The sequence below is a fragment of the Microtus oregoni genome, unplaced genomic scaffold (assembly GCF_018167655.1).
Source record: "Microtus oregoni isolate MIOR12 unplaced genomic scaffold, Mior012 000003F_ref0000135, whole genome shotgun sequence".
In the NCBI taxonomy this organism is placed as follows: Eukaryota; Metazoa; Chordata; class Mammalia; order Rodentia; family Cricetidae; genus Microtus; species Microtus oregoni.
The window spans coordinates 36,264,267-36,279,080 of record NW_024543062.1 but is presented as its reverse complement, the minus strand read 5'-3'; the positions used below and the strand labels follow the sequence as shown (position 1 = coordinate 36,279,080).

At 39.4% G+C, this 14,814-nt stretch overlaps 1 protein-coding gene across 5 annotated transcripts in view; it reads left to right on the top strand.

Moving 5' to 3' along the window:
- The first annotated feature begins 6,251 nt into the window (after positions 1-6,251).
- Positions 6,252-14,814, top strand: part of Dsel (dermatan sulfate epimerase like) — a 28,501-nt gene continuing 19,938 nt past the window's right edge. For 2 of the 5 annotated variants that reach the window (XM_041648278.1, XM_041648277.1), the window contains exons 1-2: positions 6,405-6,862; positions 7,288-10,940. In XM_041648278.1, the coding sequence (XP_041504212.1) occupies positions 8,102-10,940 (2,839 nt within the window). In that variant the 5' untranslated portion in view covers positions 6,405-6,862; positions 7,288-8,101. Of the gene's footprint in view, positions 6,863-7,287; positions 14,088-14,814 lie in introns of those variants that run through there. The other 3 variants (XM_041648276.1, XM_041648279.1, XM_041648275.1) reach the window with 3 other exon arrangements.

Here is a 14,814-nt window from a genome sequence, read left to right as displayed (position 1 = left end):
TATTTGCATTGTTAATGTATATACCTGTTATCTATTCATAGAAACAAGATCATTGATCTGGAGATGTTACAGTTTATAAAATGTCATTGATACTACAAAATGATTGGTAGTTCAAAAATACTTGTTTTGCTTGATTTGCACATACCCAAAGTATCTCCCTATGCTTCTAATCCAGTGCTTTTTTTATTTTTGTAGGTTAGGATATTATCTACAATTCTTCTCCATCCTTATAGACAGCATTAAAGGTACTGCACAACCTCTAAAAGTGGTTCATAGGATTTGGTGTTATCTATGCTGCTCATTAACAATATGGAGTTATAACCCCTACTTTGCCCTTCAGTGATCCCTGAATTTAATCTTTGTTCAGGTATTCTCCTGATCAAGTTGCAATCAAGCCCTCTAAATGATGACAGACATCCACTGAACAACCAGAAACCACTAAGCCCCACATCTTGGAAATGTGAGTGTTATAGTTTTAAAATAATTTCCTATTGCCTGGAGGTGATAGCATCAATATGGAAAACATTAAAAAAATTGAAATAAAGATCAAATTCTGGGAGAGCTAACTGTTGTCCAGGGTCTGTGTGTTTGGAAAGTGCAAATCTTTTATGAAGTTCTGTCTATGAGGCTAGACCATCTCAACTAGCAGGTTTGAAGTTGATTTAGAAGTAGAATTTTGAGGAAACTACAAAAGTGCCATCCTGGGTGGCTGTATTACCTGGGCTACTTATTGTTATCAGTGTCTATTTCTTTGTCTTTATTTTGTTTTGTTTTGCTTGTTTTGTTTTTGAAAACATAAACTTTTAAAGGTAACACATATTTGTATTAACCCAAGTATAGAATGTGGAGTGTGCACAAGTCAGTTACAGATGATACTTTTATTTTATGTTTGAACATCTTTTAATTTATAAGTTTGAACTGTATAACCGAAGCTCTATTCACAGCATATGAATGGATGACGTATAATAATGTGTCATGAGGAGTATGTACCCACCAAGATTTATGTTTCATCCAGTGTCAGAGCTGTTTCCATGAAGAGGAATCAACATACACATAGCCTGTCCTGTAGTTGTTATGTCTTACTTCCTCATATTTGTTGCCAAGATCATCAGGAGGTCTCTGCTGGTCAAACCTGATCACTAAAAACTTTGAAGGAATACATAGCTTTTTGTGTCCTGTGAAAACAAAGGCACCTCTCCCCCAATGAAACACATTTACCAACTTCCATCCTGAAGCCATGATGCCTCTAAACCATATGGGCTGGATTTAGCAGTCTCTTCCATAACTCAATGTTTATCAGCTGCTGCTCTTTATTTATCACTCAAAAAAAATAAAAGTCAACAAAATATCATAGAGGATCCAGATGCACTGTGTATTTCCAATACTTATGTGACTTTTTACATTACTTTACTCTTTATTATTTTCAAACTAGTTTATGATTGTCTATATCCATTATTTTACTGTATCTTTTTAAAGTTTTTTTTTCAGTCTGAACCACTTTATTATGCACCTGCAGCCTTCTGTGATTATATGAGTCAAACCTTACACTCACTGTGCATCTCCACACATGGTACTGGCTGGCTTAAGCCTGAAGGCAAAGGCCCAGAGCTGTGTCTCTGTATGTTGTGGTCCTCCTGAGTGTTGGACAGACTAGCAAGTTATGTCTGGCACTGTGTGTGTGACTGAAACATTTTTTTTTAAAAAAAAGCTTTCTAAGGTCCTATTTGGAAATACATATTTTTTCCACATTGGATGCTATATGTAACATTTTACCTAAATTGGATTAGTATTAATGAAACTCAGCAGTCAGAAATTGAGATAAAAACATGACCAATTCAAGGAACAAAAGGGGGCAGTTGGATGAACCTATTCTCCATGTTTTCCAGATCAAAAAGCCCCAAAAGTCTCCCTCAGCTGCTCTTTCTTTCTTCTATTCTCTCTGTATTCACGTTCCTCAGACCACCTACATCTCTATGGTTAATCCTAGTCAGAAAATCACTGATTCCTTCTTTAATTCAAGGATTTAATTCCTTCTTTAATTCACGGTCCCAATAAATAGAACCATGGAGTGGCATTGTGAATAATTCTCCTGCAACACTTTGGTGCTGGATGAACATCAGTTGATTCTTGGCTTCTTGATCCCAATTATTAAGAGTCCATCAAAATAATAGAGAAAGGCAAACAATATTCCAGTCTAGGGATTTTATGTAGTCACTGGTACTTTTCATTATTTCCATTTTATTGTTCTTTAAGACTGTAACAGCGTAAACAAATGCAGACAGATTGTAAAAAAATATATATCTATAGCTTTAATGTAGAAATAGACTTACAGAACCACCGTTCCAGCGGAGACCAGGAAAGCAGAAGCTACGGCTGGGAGCACGCTCGCCAAATTTATAGGCAGACATTAGCCCGAGGTGAACACGCCCCCCAAGGGGCGGGACCTAGCCCTACATAAGACCATGTAATATTTAACCTATGTTGTAAATCTAAAAACATGCACTGAACTATATTAGACATAAAATAATTTCCAAGAATCTTTTTAAAAGGTTGACTCACTGTCCAGTCCTACATACCACTGGATAATTAAGCTACCCTCAAGACAACTACCTAACTATAGGTTATGCAGAAGCAAACATCACAACACATAAGAAAAAGAGCTTTTAAATTTAGCTACTCACTTTACAACTTTACTTTATTGTCTCTTCCACTTTAATTAGGGGTAGTGATATATGCTCAACTTCCAACATCTTCAATCCAAAGTGCTGGGCTCTGGGACAGATATCAAGGGACTGAAGAATAGAGAATAGAAATGAGGGAAAGAAAAGAAAGCAAAGGGAAGAGAAGAGTAAGAGAAGGATGGGGTAGTGGGGGAAAGAAAAACATGGAAGAGTAAAGAGAGGGAAGTACAGAAAAAAACAATAGAAGGTAGGGTGGAATAAGAAAGGGCTGGACAAATAGGTATATGGAGAACAAGAAGAAAACAAGAGATTCAGTCCAGGGTAGGGGGCAGGAGATCTATTCTAGAAAACACTGGCTCTATTATTTTAAGTTGGGTATTTGACAGCTGGTATTTGAAAAATAAGCAAATAAAGAAAATGGATTTTCAAAATCAGTGTGTAAATTCGCATGTATGTTTAAGATGACTTTATATAGAAAAAAATTCCCAGAGGAATACTCTGTATTGTTCTTCATTTTCATTAAAAGTTATTGTTCTAGGATTCTGAATTGAGCAGCTGTTGGTATATGTGTCTCTTGCCACACTCATAAAGGGATCTGTAGTAATAAGGGCGGCGGGGCTGCATCCCCAGCACCCGGCCGCCCCCACGGCTAGCTTTACCCAAAATAATTACACGGACACTGTATTCTTTTAAGCACTGCTTGGCCCTTTAGCTCTAGCACTTACAGGCTAATTCTCACATCCTGATCAACCCATCTCTAATAATCTGTGAGAACCGGTCTTACCGGGAAGATTCTAGTCTAGTCCATCCTGGGTCGGAGCTTCATAGCGTGCATCTGCCCAGGAGCCAGGAGCATGGCGTCTCTCTGAGGCATCTGCTCCCGAGAGGAGAGCTGTCAAGTCTGACCTCACTTCCTCTTCCTCCCAGCATTCTGCTCTGTTTACTCCACCCACAGGGCCAAGCAGTTTCTTTATTGCTTAATCAATGAAATCAACAGATTGATATGACACTCCCACATCAGGGATCTGATGTTCAATAACAGACTATAGCTCACCTCGTCTATGGTTGGCTGCATTATTTATATATAACTTTGTAGCAACTTCATATGTGGAAGTCATACTTTGATCTCTCCATTTTTAGTTCACAGCAAACAAGACTTTTCATTCTAAATAGTGTCATTTACCTAGCAGCCTTTCTGCCAGAGATGTTTTATTTCAGCACACTCATATGTGAGAACTGTGAGAAGTTTCCTGTTTAAACAGGTTATCCTGAAAGCTAATCTGATTATGCTGAGAACTTACCTGCGCTCCCCCAGCTCATTTCCATATGCATATATAGCTCAGAAATGAAAAGACTTTAGTATATATGCATAGGATTCATTTATCAGTGAAGTGAAATTAGCAAATTGATGATCATATATCAAAAGTTACAATGACTGAGTGTAAATTTTGATTGAGAACTGTTCTTCTGACACTGATAGCCTTCTGATTCTGATAGCCTTCACATCACAGGGCACTGTGGAACCACAAGATGAAATTATTTTATCCACACATTTTGTTTTAAGACATGCCCTATATATCTACCAACTGTTTTTACGAACACTGATTTCTTGGATCTTGGTAGAAAATGGAGCCTGAAGTCATAATGTCATAACAGTTTACTCTCCCATAAGGAAGACAAAACAGTGAGTGTTCTCCAACCTGGCTGCATGGAAAAGACAATCCAACTCTTTGTTAGAAGTTATCTGTAAGGGAAACGTATTTTGGAGTGACTTTTAGTAAAGGGGATAGGTTCATTCAAACCAAACTGATAAAATACTAATGCATTTCAAACACAGCTCCTACAAAGGTGCTAACTATCCATGGCTTGACAGATTCTCATGTAGAGTAGAGGAGTGAACCAAGTGGAACTGCAGCACATAGAACAATTTAGAAATCCACACAGGAAAAAATAATATCACTCTGTTGAAATAGTTTGGTTTGGGAAATTGAGAAGGAATGTAAATATATGATCTCTTAGCAGGATAATAAATTTCCATTCAGAAAAACATTGTAGCCACTATGTGGGTATGATTGGGCAGTAGACACTCTGAGGAAGTCACAGAATACACACAATTACTGCAGGGCCTAAGCAAATCCTACTCTGGGTATTATTTTAGGATAGAATTCCAAATGAGACAAAATGTAAGAGTGTTTTGTCTATAATTACATGCTCTCAAAATAACTTAGCTGGTAAAATTATCTTTGCTTCTTACCAGAATGTCATTCAACCACCTGGCTTTTTCCCCATATGAATACAGCTGTTTATTTCTACCAATAATAAAGATTAGAAGGAAACTGAACTGTAAATAATACCCAACTAGAGATGAAGTTTTTGTCTGTGAAGCTTGACAGCTCCTTGTTCTCTGCCCAGGTGTCATGTAGTTCTGTGGGAAATGTTCAAGTGCGTAGAACAGGAATTATGGCCCAGCTTGTTTTGTTGAATTCCCAACCTTCAAATTACACACACAGAAGTGGTGGTGGTGTGACAGTAATGACGGTAAGTGTTATCTACAGGTTTTTACTGATTGCTTATTCTTCTTTCTTTCCTAGGACTTGTTCATGCCTGCTGTCCCATATTTGCTCCTGTTTACACTCCAGGAGAAGCTTTCAATCAGTAGAGGTGAATAGTCCATTTTTTTCTGTTGAAGTTGTTCCAAGTATATTAATCTGGATATTTTGGTTTTGTTTTTCTAGGACTGCAATCTCAGCCAGCATGCCTCAGGGTTCCAAATAAGTGCTTTCCAGTCCTTTCCCAACCCTTAAGGATAATTGATTATTCTAGTCCTTCCACTGTCGTCACCCATCCCATATCCCAAGAGTTTCTTTGATTATTTGCAATTACAACTCCTTTCTGTTCTATTTAGACGTTTTACAGTTGTCTTTGTCTAATGACCAAAAGGTCAGATCAACAGGCCAGACAGATCTTCAATAAACGGGCTTCCAAACTCGCAACAAATCTGCCAAACTGTCTAGACACACACTCTGGTATAGAACGTGCGTCCTAGGCCTTCACCAAGACCTCTGCTTTCCTTACAGCGCCCCGCCCTGGCTTGCGGGCCTGAGACGTGCTCATCTCTCCCTTCCCCCAATACTCCGCACCCGCCCTGCCCCAGACCCGCCTCCGCCCGTCAGTCTCCGCCCCCACCCTCCGGCCCCAGACCCGCCTCCGCGCGTCAGGCCCCGCCCCCACTCTCCGGCCCCAGACCCGCCTCCGCGAGTCAGACCCCGCCCCCAGCCTCCGCCCCCACCCTCCGGCCCCAGACCCGCCTCCGCGCGTCAGGCCCCGCCCCCACCCTCCGGCCCCAGACCCGCCTCCGCGAGTCAGACCCCGCCCCCAGCCTCCGCCCCCACCCTCCGGCCCCAGACCCGCCTCCGCGCGTCAGACCCGCCCCCACCCTCCGGCCCCAGACCCGCCTCCGCGAGTCAGACCCCGCCCCCAGCCTCCGCCCCCACCCTCCGGCCCCAGACCCGCCTCCGCGCGTCAGACCCGCCCCACCCTCCGGCCCTCGTTTCCTTTTCTCACCCTCCGGTGCCCTGGCAACCGCTGTGCGCTCGGCGGAGTCGGACTTCCGGGCCTTTGTGGCGGGCGCAGCTGCAGACCGAGCCTCCGCTCGCACGCCGCCCACGCTTTGCCTTCCGCCCGCGGAGCCGCCCTTGCGGTCCCCAGCCTTCCTGAAGGTCGGGCGTGTCCGGGTGCGGAGACTCCACACCCAGAGGCCCCCCGCGCTGAGGAGTCCTCGCCCGGCTGCTGCCTGTTCAGGCCCCGCGTCTGCGTCGCCCCGGAGCTCTCGGTCCCCGCAGCCCGGCCTTCCGAGAACCACGCTCTCCTGAAGTCCCCACCTTTGCCTTTGTTGGGGCCCAGCTCGGGCCGGCGGCGTGGAGGTGAGCTGAGGTGGCCGTGTTCACAGCCACAGGTCAGGAAGCGGGGAGTTGAGCAGAAGGGCGATCGCTCTGAAGACACGAATTAAAATGTGCAACAGATGAGGCAGGCCAGGCAACTGCTGGAAGTGTTCGTTTCCTACAGAAAGGAGACTTGCCTAACTGAAACTTAGTGAGGGTCTCTCAAATTCAAGACGGCAAAGGAGAGGCCTGTTCCTTAACCCCGAGTCTGCGCGCCCTCTGGTGAGGCAGCTGCTACAGGTGAGCAACAGAGCCTCCTACCCAATAGTCACAATTTCTCCGAAGGAAAATAACTTGTTTCATGAACCGACATTCTAATTCCTTAAAAGCTAAACTTTGAATAATAATTTTAAGGGGACATTTTGACTTTTACCTTTCATAACCAAAATAACTTTATGATGATGACGTGTTTAAATAGCTGAAACAAACACTCTGAGATATGAAATATGTCTTGTAGTTGTTTCTTCTCTGCTAATATTAACTGGGATCTATGTGTTTATGAAAATATGGGCAAAACATGAGAAATGTTAGATTGCAAATAATAAAAGATTTTTAACTGTGATACATTTTTATTAAATGGCTTAAACTATTTAAATCATTAGTTAATCTCTACACCCAGGAGACCTTACAGATTTGCTTTGTTTTTGTTTTTTGTATTCACACAGAGAGGAGTGACATGAAAAAGGAACAGAAAACAGTCTTTAGTTTTGCTGAAAGGGGAATTTTTTTTCCCAGTTGTTGGTTATGATTTGAAGACGAGCACCTCGAGACTGAAGAGCATAGATACTTCCAGAGGTTCAGATACATTTGTACATTTGGTACAAGGAAAATTTTGAAATACTTTAAAAAGATATTTGAAATGAAGGCAGAAATTTTGATCATATTTGTCAACCATGTAGGACTTTGAACAACTATTTGGAATATTTTGCTCCCCAAAATGGAAGAAGAAACAAATCACAGACCAAGACTCTGAGAGAAATAAGAAATAATAAAGTTTGCTCACTCTGAGAAGGACAGTATTTTATGATCTTCTCTTTGGTAACAAACAGAAACATACCTTGTTTGTGTGGTGAGTAAATCAATAAGGATGGTTTCTTATGCTACATGCTACAAACAGCTTCATTTAAATTTTGGGATTTTTCTCTTTTTCCCATGATTTTATATGTTAATTAGACTAAGTAAAGAAAATAAATGCTGGATTCCTGGTATTTTCTGACTACACTGCTGTTTTCTGTGCATTATGAAAATGTTGGAGGCACTCATATTCCTTGAAGTTTTATTTTATTGGATGCAAAACTGCCGGGGACACGGAGATATGATGTAAGTTTTCCTTTCATAGCAATGTTCTTTGCTTTGGATGAGCTAAATATCATCTGGATTTCACAGCCTATGAGGTATAAAATCTGTTTTATCAAGATATTTAATATATAATTTATAATAACCAGATGAGAAACATATTAAACACTGTGTTTAACATGTATGCCTAAGGAAAGATCTTCCGGATGGATCATGGCGTTAATGTTTACAGGACATTTCGTATTTTTAACAATGATGTTTAGTTTTTCTACTTGCGAAGAATCTGTGAGCAATTACTCTGGATGGGCAGTTTTCACAGATGGTATACAACAGTTTAAGAATCAGAAATTAGAAGACTTCAGATCTAACCAAAAACTTCATCCAAATTTGTATTTTGATGCTGGAGATGTACAAACAATGAGACAAAATTCTCGTACAAGCCATTTGCATCTTTTTATAGCTATCAGAAGTGCAGTGACAATTATGCTGTCTAATCCAACATACTACCTACCTCCACCCAAGCATGCTGATTTTGCTGCCAAGTGGAATGAAATATATGGTAATAATCTTCCTCCTTTAGCACTGTATTGTTTATTATGTCCAGAAGACAAAGTTGCCTTTGAATTTATCTTGGAATACATGGACAGGATGGTTAGCTACAAAGACTGGCTAGTTGAGAGTGCACCAGGGGATGAGGTTCCAGTTGGCCATTCTTTAACAGGCTTTGCCACTGCCTTTGACTTTTTGTATAATCTGTTAGGTAATCAGCGAAAACAAAAATACCTAGAAAAAATACGGATTGTTACTGAGGAAATGTATGAATATTCAAAGATTCGCTCATGGGGCAAACAACTTCTTCATAACCACCAAGCTACAAATATGATAGCATTGCTCATAGGTGCATTGGTTACTGGAGTAGATAAAGGATCTAAAGCACATATATGGAAGCAAGATGTTGTTGATGTTATGGAAAAGACTATGTTTCTCTTGAATCATATTGTAGATGGCTCTTTGGATGAAGGTGTAGCCTATGGAAGCTATACCTCAAAATCACTTACACAGTATGTTTTCTTAGCACAACGCCATTTTAACATCAACAACTTGGATAATAACTGGTTAAAAATGCACTTTTGGTTTTATTATGCTACGCTTTTACCAGGCTATCAAAGAACTATAGGTGTAGCAGATTCCAATTATAATTGGTTTTATGGTCCAGAGAGCCAGCTAGTTTTCTTGGATAAGTTCATTTTAAGAAATGGAGCTGGAAATTGGTTAGCTCAGCAAATTAGAAAGCATCGACCTAAGGATGGACCAATGGTTCCTTCTACTTCCCAAAGGTGGAGTACTCTTCATACTGAATACATCTGGTATGATCCAAAGCTTCTCCCACAGCCTCCTGTTGACTTTGGTACAGCTAAAATGCACACATTCCCTAACTGGGGTGTTGTGACGTATGGGGCTGGACTGCCAAGTACACAGGCCAATACCTTTGTGTCCTTTAAATCTGGGAAATTGGGAGGACGAGCTGTGTATGACATAGTTCACTTTCAGCCATATTCCTGGATTGATGGATGGAGAAGCTTTAACCCAGGACATGAACATCCAGATCAAAATTCATTTACTTTTGCCCCCAATGGACAAGTATTTGTTTCTGAGGCTCTTTATGGACCAAAGTTAAGCCACCTTAACAATGTGTTGGTATTTGCCCCATCACCATCAAGCCAGTGTAATAAACCTTGGGAAGGTCAACTGGGAGAATGTGCACAGTGGCTCAAGTGGACTGGTGAAGAGGTTGGTGATGCAGCTGGGGAAGTTATTACTGCTTCACAACATGGAGAAATGATGTTTGTAAGTGGGGAAGCAGTGGCTGCTTATTCTTCAGCAATGAGACTAAAAAGTGTCTATCGTGCTTTACTTCTCTTAAATTCTCAAACTCTACTTGTTGTTGACCACATTGAAAGGCAAGAAACATCCCCAGTAAATTCTGTCAGTGCCTTCTTTCATAATTTGGATATTGATTTTAAATACATCCCATACAAGTTTATGAATAGGTATAATGGTGCCATGATGGATGTGTGGGATGCACACTATAAAATGTTTTGGTTTGATCATCATGGTAACACTCCTGTGGCTAATATACAGGAAGCAGAACAAGCTGCTGAGTTTAAGAAAAGGTGGACTCAGTTTGTTAATGTTACATTTCATATGGAATCCACAATCACAAGAATTGCTTATGTATTTTATGGTCCATATATAAATGTTTCTAGCTGCAAATTTATTGACAGTTCTAGTTCTGGACTTCAGATTTCTCTAAATGTCAATAATACCGAACATAGTGTTTCTGTTATAACTGACCATCAAAATCTGAAAAGGAGATTTGATTACCTGGGATTTGGTGGTTTTGCCAGTGTGGCTAATCAAGGCCAAATAACTCGATTTGGTTTAGGGACTCAAGCAATAGTAAACCCTATAAGACATGATAGAGTTATTTTCCCTTTTGGATTTAAATTTAATATAGCAGTTGGATTCATTTTGTGTATTTGTTTGGTTATTTTAACTTTTCAGTGGCGGTTCTACCTTTCTTTTAGAAAGCTAATGCGCTGTGTATTAATACTTGTTATTGCTTTGTGGTTTATTGAGTTTCTGGATGTGTGGAGCACTTGTACTCAGCCCATTTGTGCAAAGTGGACAAGGACTGAAACCAAGACAAATGAGAAGACCATAATCTCTGAAGGGAAGCATGTAGATCTGCCTGATGTTGTTATTACCTCACTCCCTGGTTCAGGAGCTGAAATTCTGAAACAAGTTTTTTTCAACAGTAGTGATTTTCTCTACATCAGAATACCTACAGGCTACATTGATATTCCTGAAACTGAATTTGAAATTGACTCATTTGTAGATGCTTGTGAATGGAAAGTATCAGATATCCGCACTGGGCATTTTCATCTTCTTCGAGGGTGGCTGCTGTCTTTGGTCCAGGACACAAAATTTCATTTGCAAAATATTCATCTTCGTGAAACAGGTAGGAATAAACTTGCTCAGTATTTTGCAGCTAATAAGGACAAAAAACGAAAATTGAAAAGGAGAGAGTTTTTGCCGGAACAAAGAAGTAAAGTGAAAGGATCTTTTGATAGAGATGCTGAATATATTAGAGCCTTGAGGAGACACCTAGTTTATTACCCAAGTGCTCGTCCTGTGCTCAGTTTAAGTAGTGGAAGCTGGACATTGAAGCTTCATTTTTTTAAAGAAGTTTTAGGAACTTCAATGCGGGCTTTGTACATAGTACGAGACCCTCGAGCCTGGATCTATTCAATGCTATATGGTAGTAAACCAAGTCTTTATTCTTTGAAAAATGTACCAGAGCACTTAGCAAAATTGTTTAACATAGAGGAAGGTAAAAGCAAATGTAACTTAAATTCAGGCTATGCTTTTGAGTATGAATCACTGAAGAAAGAATTAGAAACATCCCAGTCAAACGCGGTCTCCTTGCTGTCTCGTCTGTGGCTAGCAAACACTGCAGCAGCTTTGAGAATAAACACGGATTTGCTGCCTGCCAACTACCAGCTGGTCAAGTTTGAAGATATTGTTCAGTTTCCTCAGAAGACTACAGAAAGAATTTTTGCATTTCTTGGAATCCCTTTGTCTCCTTCTAGTTTAAACCAAATACTATTTGCCACTTCCACAAACCTTTTTTATCTTCCTTTTGAGGGGGAAATATCACCATCTAATACTAATATTTGGAAACAAAACTTGCCTAGAGATGAAATTAAAATAATTGAAAATATCTGCTGGACACTGATGGATCGTCTAGGATATCCAAAATTTATGAATTAAATGCTGCAGGTCAGCAAAAATTTGCACTAATATATCCCAACCTACTTTGTGACTATTAACTAGATAATTTTGTTTATTCTTGTACAAGTTGTGTATGTGTGGGGAGAGTGTGTGTGTTCAGTCTGTTATTTGCACAGAAAGAGTCTTTAAAAAATAAGCAGCATATTTGGCCTAGTAGGGTTTATTTTTATGTTTCCACTTTCCTTGCCTTGATTTCTGAATTTTTTTTCTGCTAAAATGTTTGTGCTACAGAAGTATATATTATGGTATCTGGGAAGATAGGGAGATTTTAATGTACTTTAATTTACCTTCTTTGGTAACTGTGTTAATCTATCTTGGCACCTAAAACACTATGAAAGGCCTTGCAATTGCTGCTTTGCCCAGTCATTTCTTGCTCTTAAAATGAACTACATAGGTTCCTTATCTTTTGAAAAGGTCTTCTAACACAAAGAAAAAATGAAATAAAAAAATGAATTTCTTGTACTTTGTATAATGTTCTCTGAAATCACTGGGGAAATGACAAAGATTTCTATTAGAACTTTCAGTAAATATAGACAAAGATATAGACTATAGGCTTTTTTTTCTTTTCTTACTCAAGAAATAAGATTGTGAACAGAGCATGTTGAAATTCAGTGTATTATTTTGGAAATGCTGCTCTCCTCAAATGCTTTTATTTGCCTGTCTGAAGCTATCATTCTTCACCGTCATACCATGACCACCTCATCTGGCCTTTCAGTCATTTTCAAAAAAACAGGTAGTTGTTAGTAACTACAAAACAGCTTAGTAATAAAGCTGTTCCTACAGCCCCTTTCCCTGATGATTAATTTTGTATTAAAGACTGACACAGACTTAAAATCAAATTTAGTTTTGTTGTATTACCACTCTGACTCAAAGAAAGGAGCAGAAGTCTACTGACAGTGGTTGTCATTCATTGTTGTTGCAGGTGGGGTGGGGTAGTGCTGGCATGGCTGGGTGCTAGAAACAGAATCAGAAAGCCTTATCCTGTATCCTCTGAGTGAATTTATAGGCTGCCAGTGTTTGCAAAAGTTGAAGCCAATTGAGAGATGATGTCAGAGGCATCTGTTTCCTTTACCATCTGCATCTTATAAATGTAGCGAACATAAAATGTTCACCCATTTTGCTTAGTAGTTTCTGAAATCAAAAATGCTATGCTATTATAGGCCAGTGGAGTATTTACAGTGTGCTACATGAACATTACCAGCATTGGGATTTGGTGAGAGTCTATGCAGATTGCAGTTTTCTTCCTGATGTTTCAAACTACAGTTTACCCAAGTTCTAACATTCATATTCTGTCACTCTGATCTAGATAAAAGCAGTCTGTCTCAGTAGTTTGTTCTTTTATCTAAATGATAAAATTTTATCAGAGTGATAAAGCTGTACATATGTTATTTTTAGCTGAATCTAACTTAGCTGTTATTTCTTTTCTTCTATTATGGCATGAGTGGAACTGTTACATGTCCCCTACATTTGTTTTTGTTCCACAGGACTCATAATGTTCCCTTCATATTAAAATGAATAAAAATCAATATAGATTGAAGACTCAAATCTACATTTATATTTTGAAGGGGCATTACTCTTCTCTCAGGTTTCTCATGTAAAATTACTACATGGATGATAACACTATTTTCTTATTGGTCAGAGTCTCCCAGCTATTCGTTTTCAGAATATGATCTTAAGTCAGAGCAAGTAGAAAAGCACTGGGGTGGAAAAGTATTACATCATACTAAAGTGAGAATTAGAAATGGGTAAAGGCACAGAAAACACAGTGAAGCTACTTCTGCATATTGTACGGAAATGCACCCTTGTGCAGAAGGTGGTAAGTAGGTTATGTGGAGGAAAACAGAAAGAAGAGATTGAGAAAATAGACTGAGTGATTTTTGAGAAGGGATATGGGAATGTTTTACCTATAAATCATAGTGGAACATAGCTTTGAACTCCACAGAGCAATTTAGAGCTAAACTTCCTCACCTCAGAGAAAATGTAAAACATCAGCCATTTTCATAGTTATTTCCATAATGGAAGTTTGAAGATAACTTTACAGATCCCCTCAGAAGAGTGTTGTGTGTAGGAAAGGAATCCACTGAATTTGCCTGTGTATGCTAATGCCTAAGACCTGCTGCCTTACAATTTGAATACCTAAGGTGAGTGACACTTCTGGCACATCTTTGCTTTGAATGCCCTCTGAACTTATTAATAATTTGTGAATAGGATTATTACCATATTTTATTGTTTATTGATGGAGGAGGGTCATCTGTCTATGTGTTACTTTCATTGGTTAATAAAAAAAACTCCCTTGGCCCTTTGATAGGACAGAAAATTAGATAGATGGAGTAGACTGAACAGAATGCTGGGAATAAGGGAAGTGAGACACAGATGCTATAGCTCTCCTCTCCAAGATGGACGCAGGTTAAGATCCTTCCTGGTAAGCCACCACCTCGTGGTGCTACACAGATCATTAAAAATGGGTTAACCAAGATGTGAGAATTAGCCAGTAAGAGGCTGGAACTAATGAGTCAGGCAGTGTTTAAAAGAATACAGTTTCCATGTAATTATTTTGGGTAAAGCTAGCCGGTGGCTGGGAGCCAGGTGGTGGGAAGCAACCCTCCACTCCTACTACAGTTTATAGATAATAGAGCCATTTAAAATGGCCTATCTGTAAAAGTCATTCCCTTATCAATGTCCTGACACTTAAGCTTAATTCGTACAACTCATTAAAAGTAGCTTTGGAAATACTGGAAAATTAGGCGATCAACTGATAAAGTAGGGAAACATTAATCATACAGTATTCAAATCTAGATAATAGAAAATAACCTATCCTCAAGCTAAACCTCATTTAGAGTTGATTTTTTTTTAAATCCTGGTTGTTAAATTTATGAATATGCTTAAATTTATGATTTTTATCAAGAGGATGCAATGACATGTACATATTAGGCCTTGATTACACAAAATCACACATTTGGTTTCTTTAGACAAACGTAAGAACTAACTGCCTCCTAAGAATAAAACAATGTTTTATCAAGTTTTGAGAGATGTCAGGACCT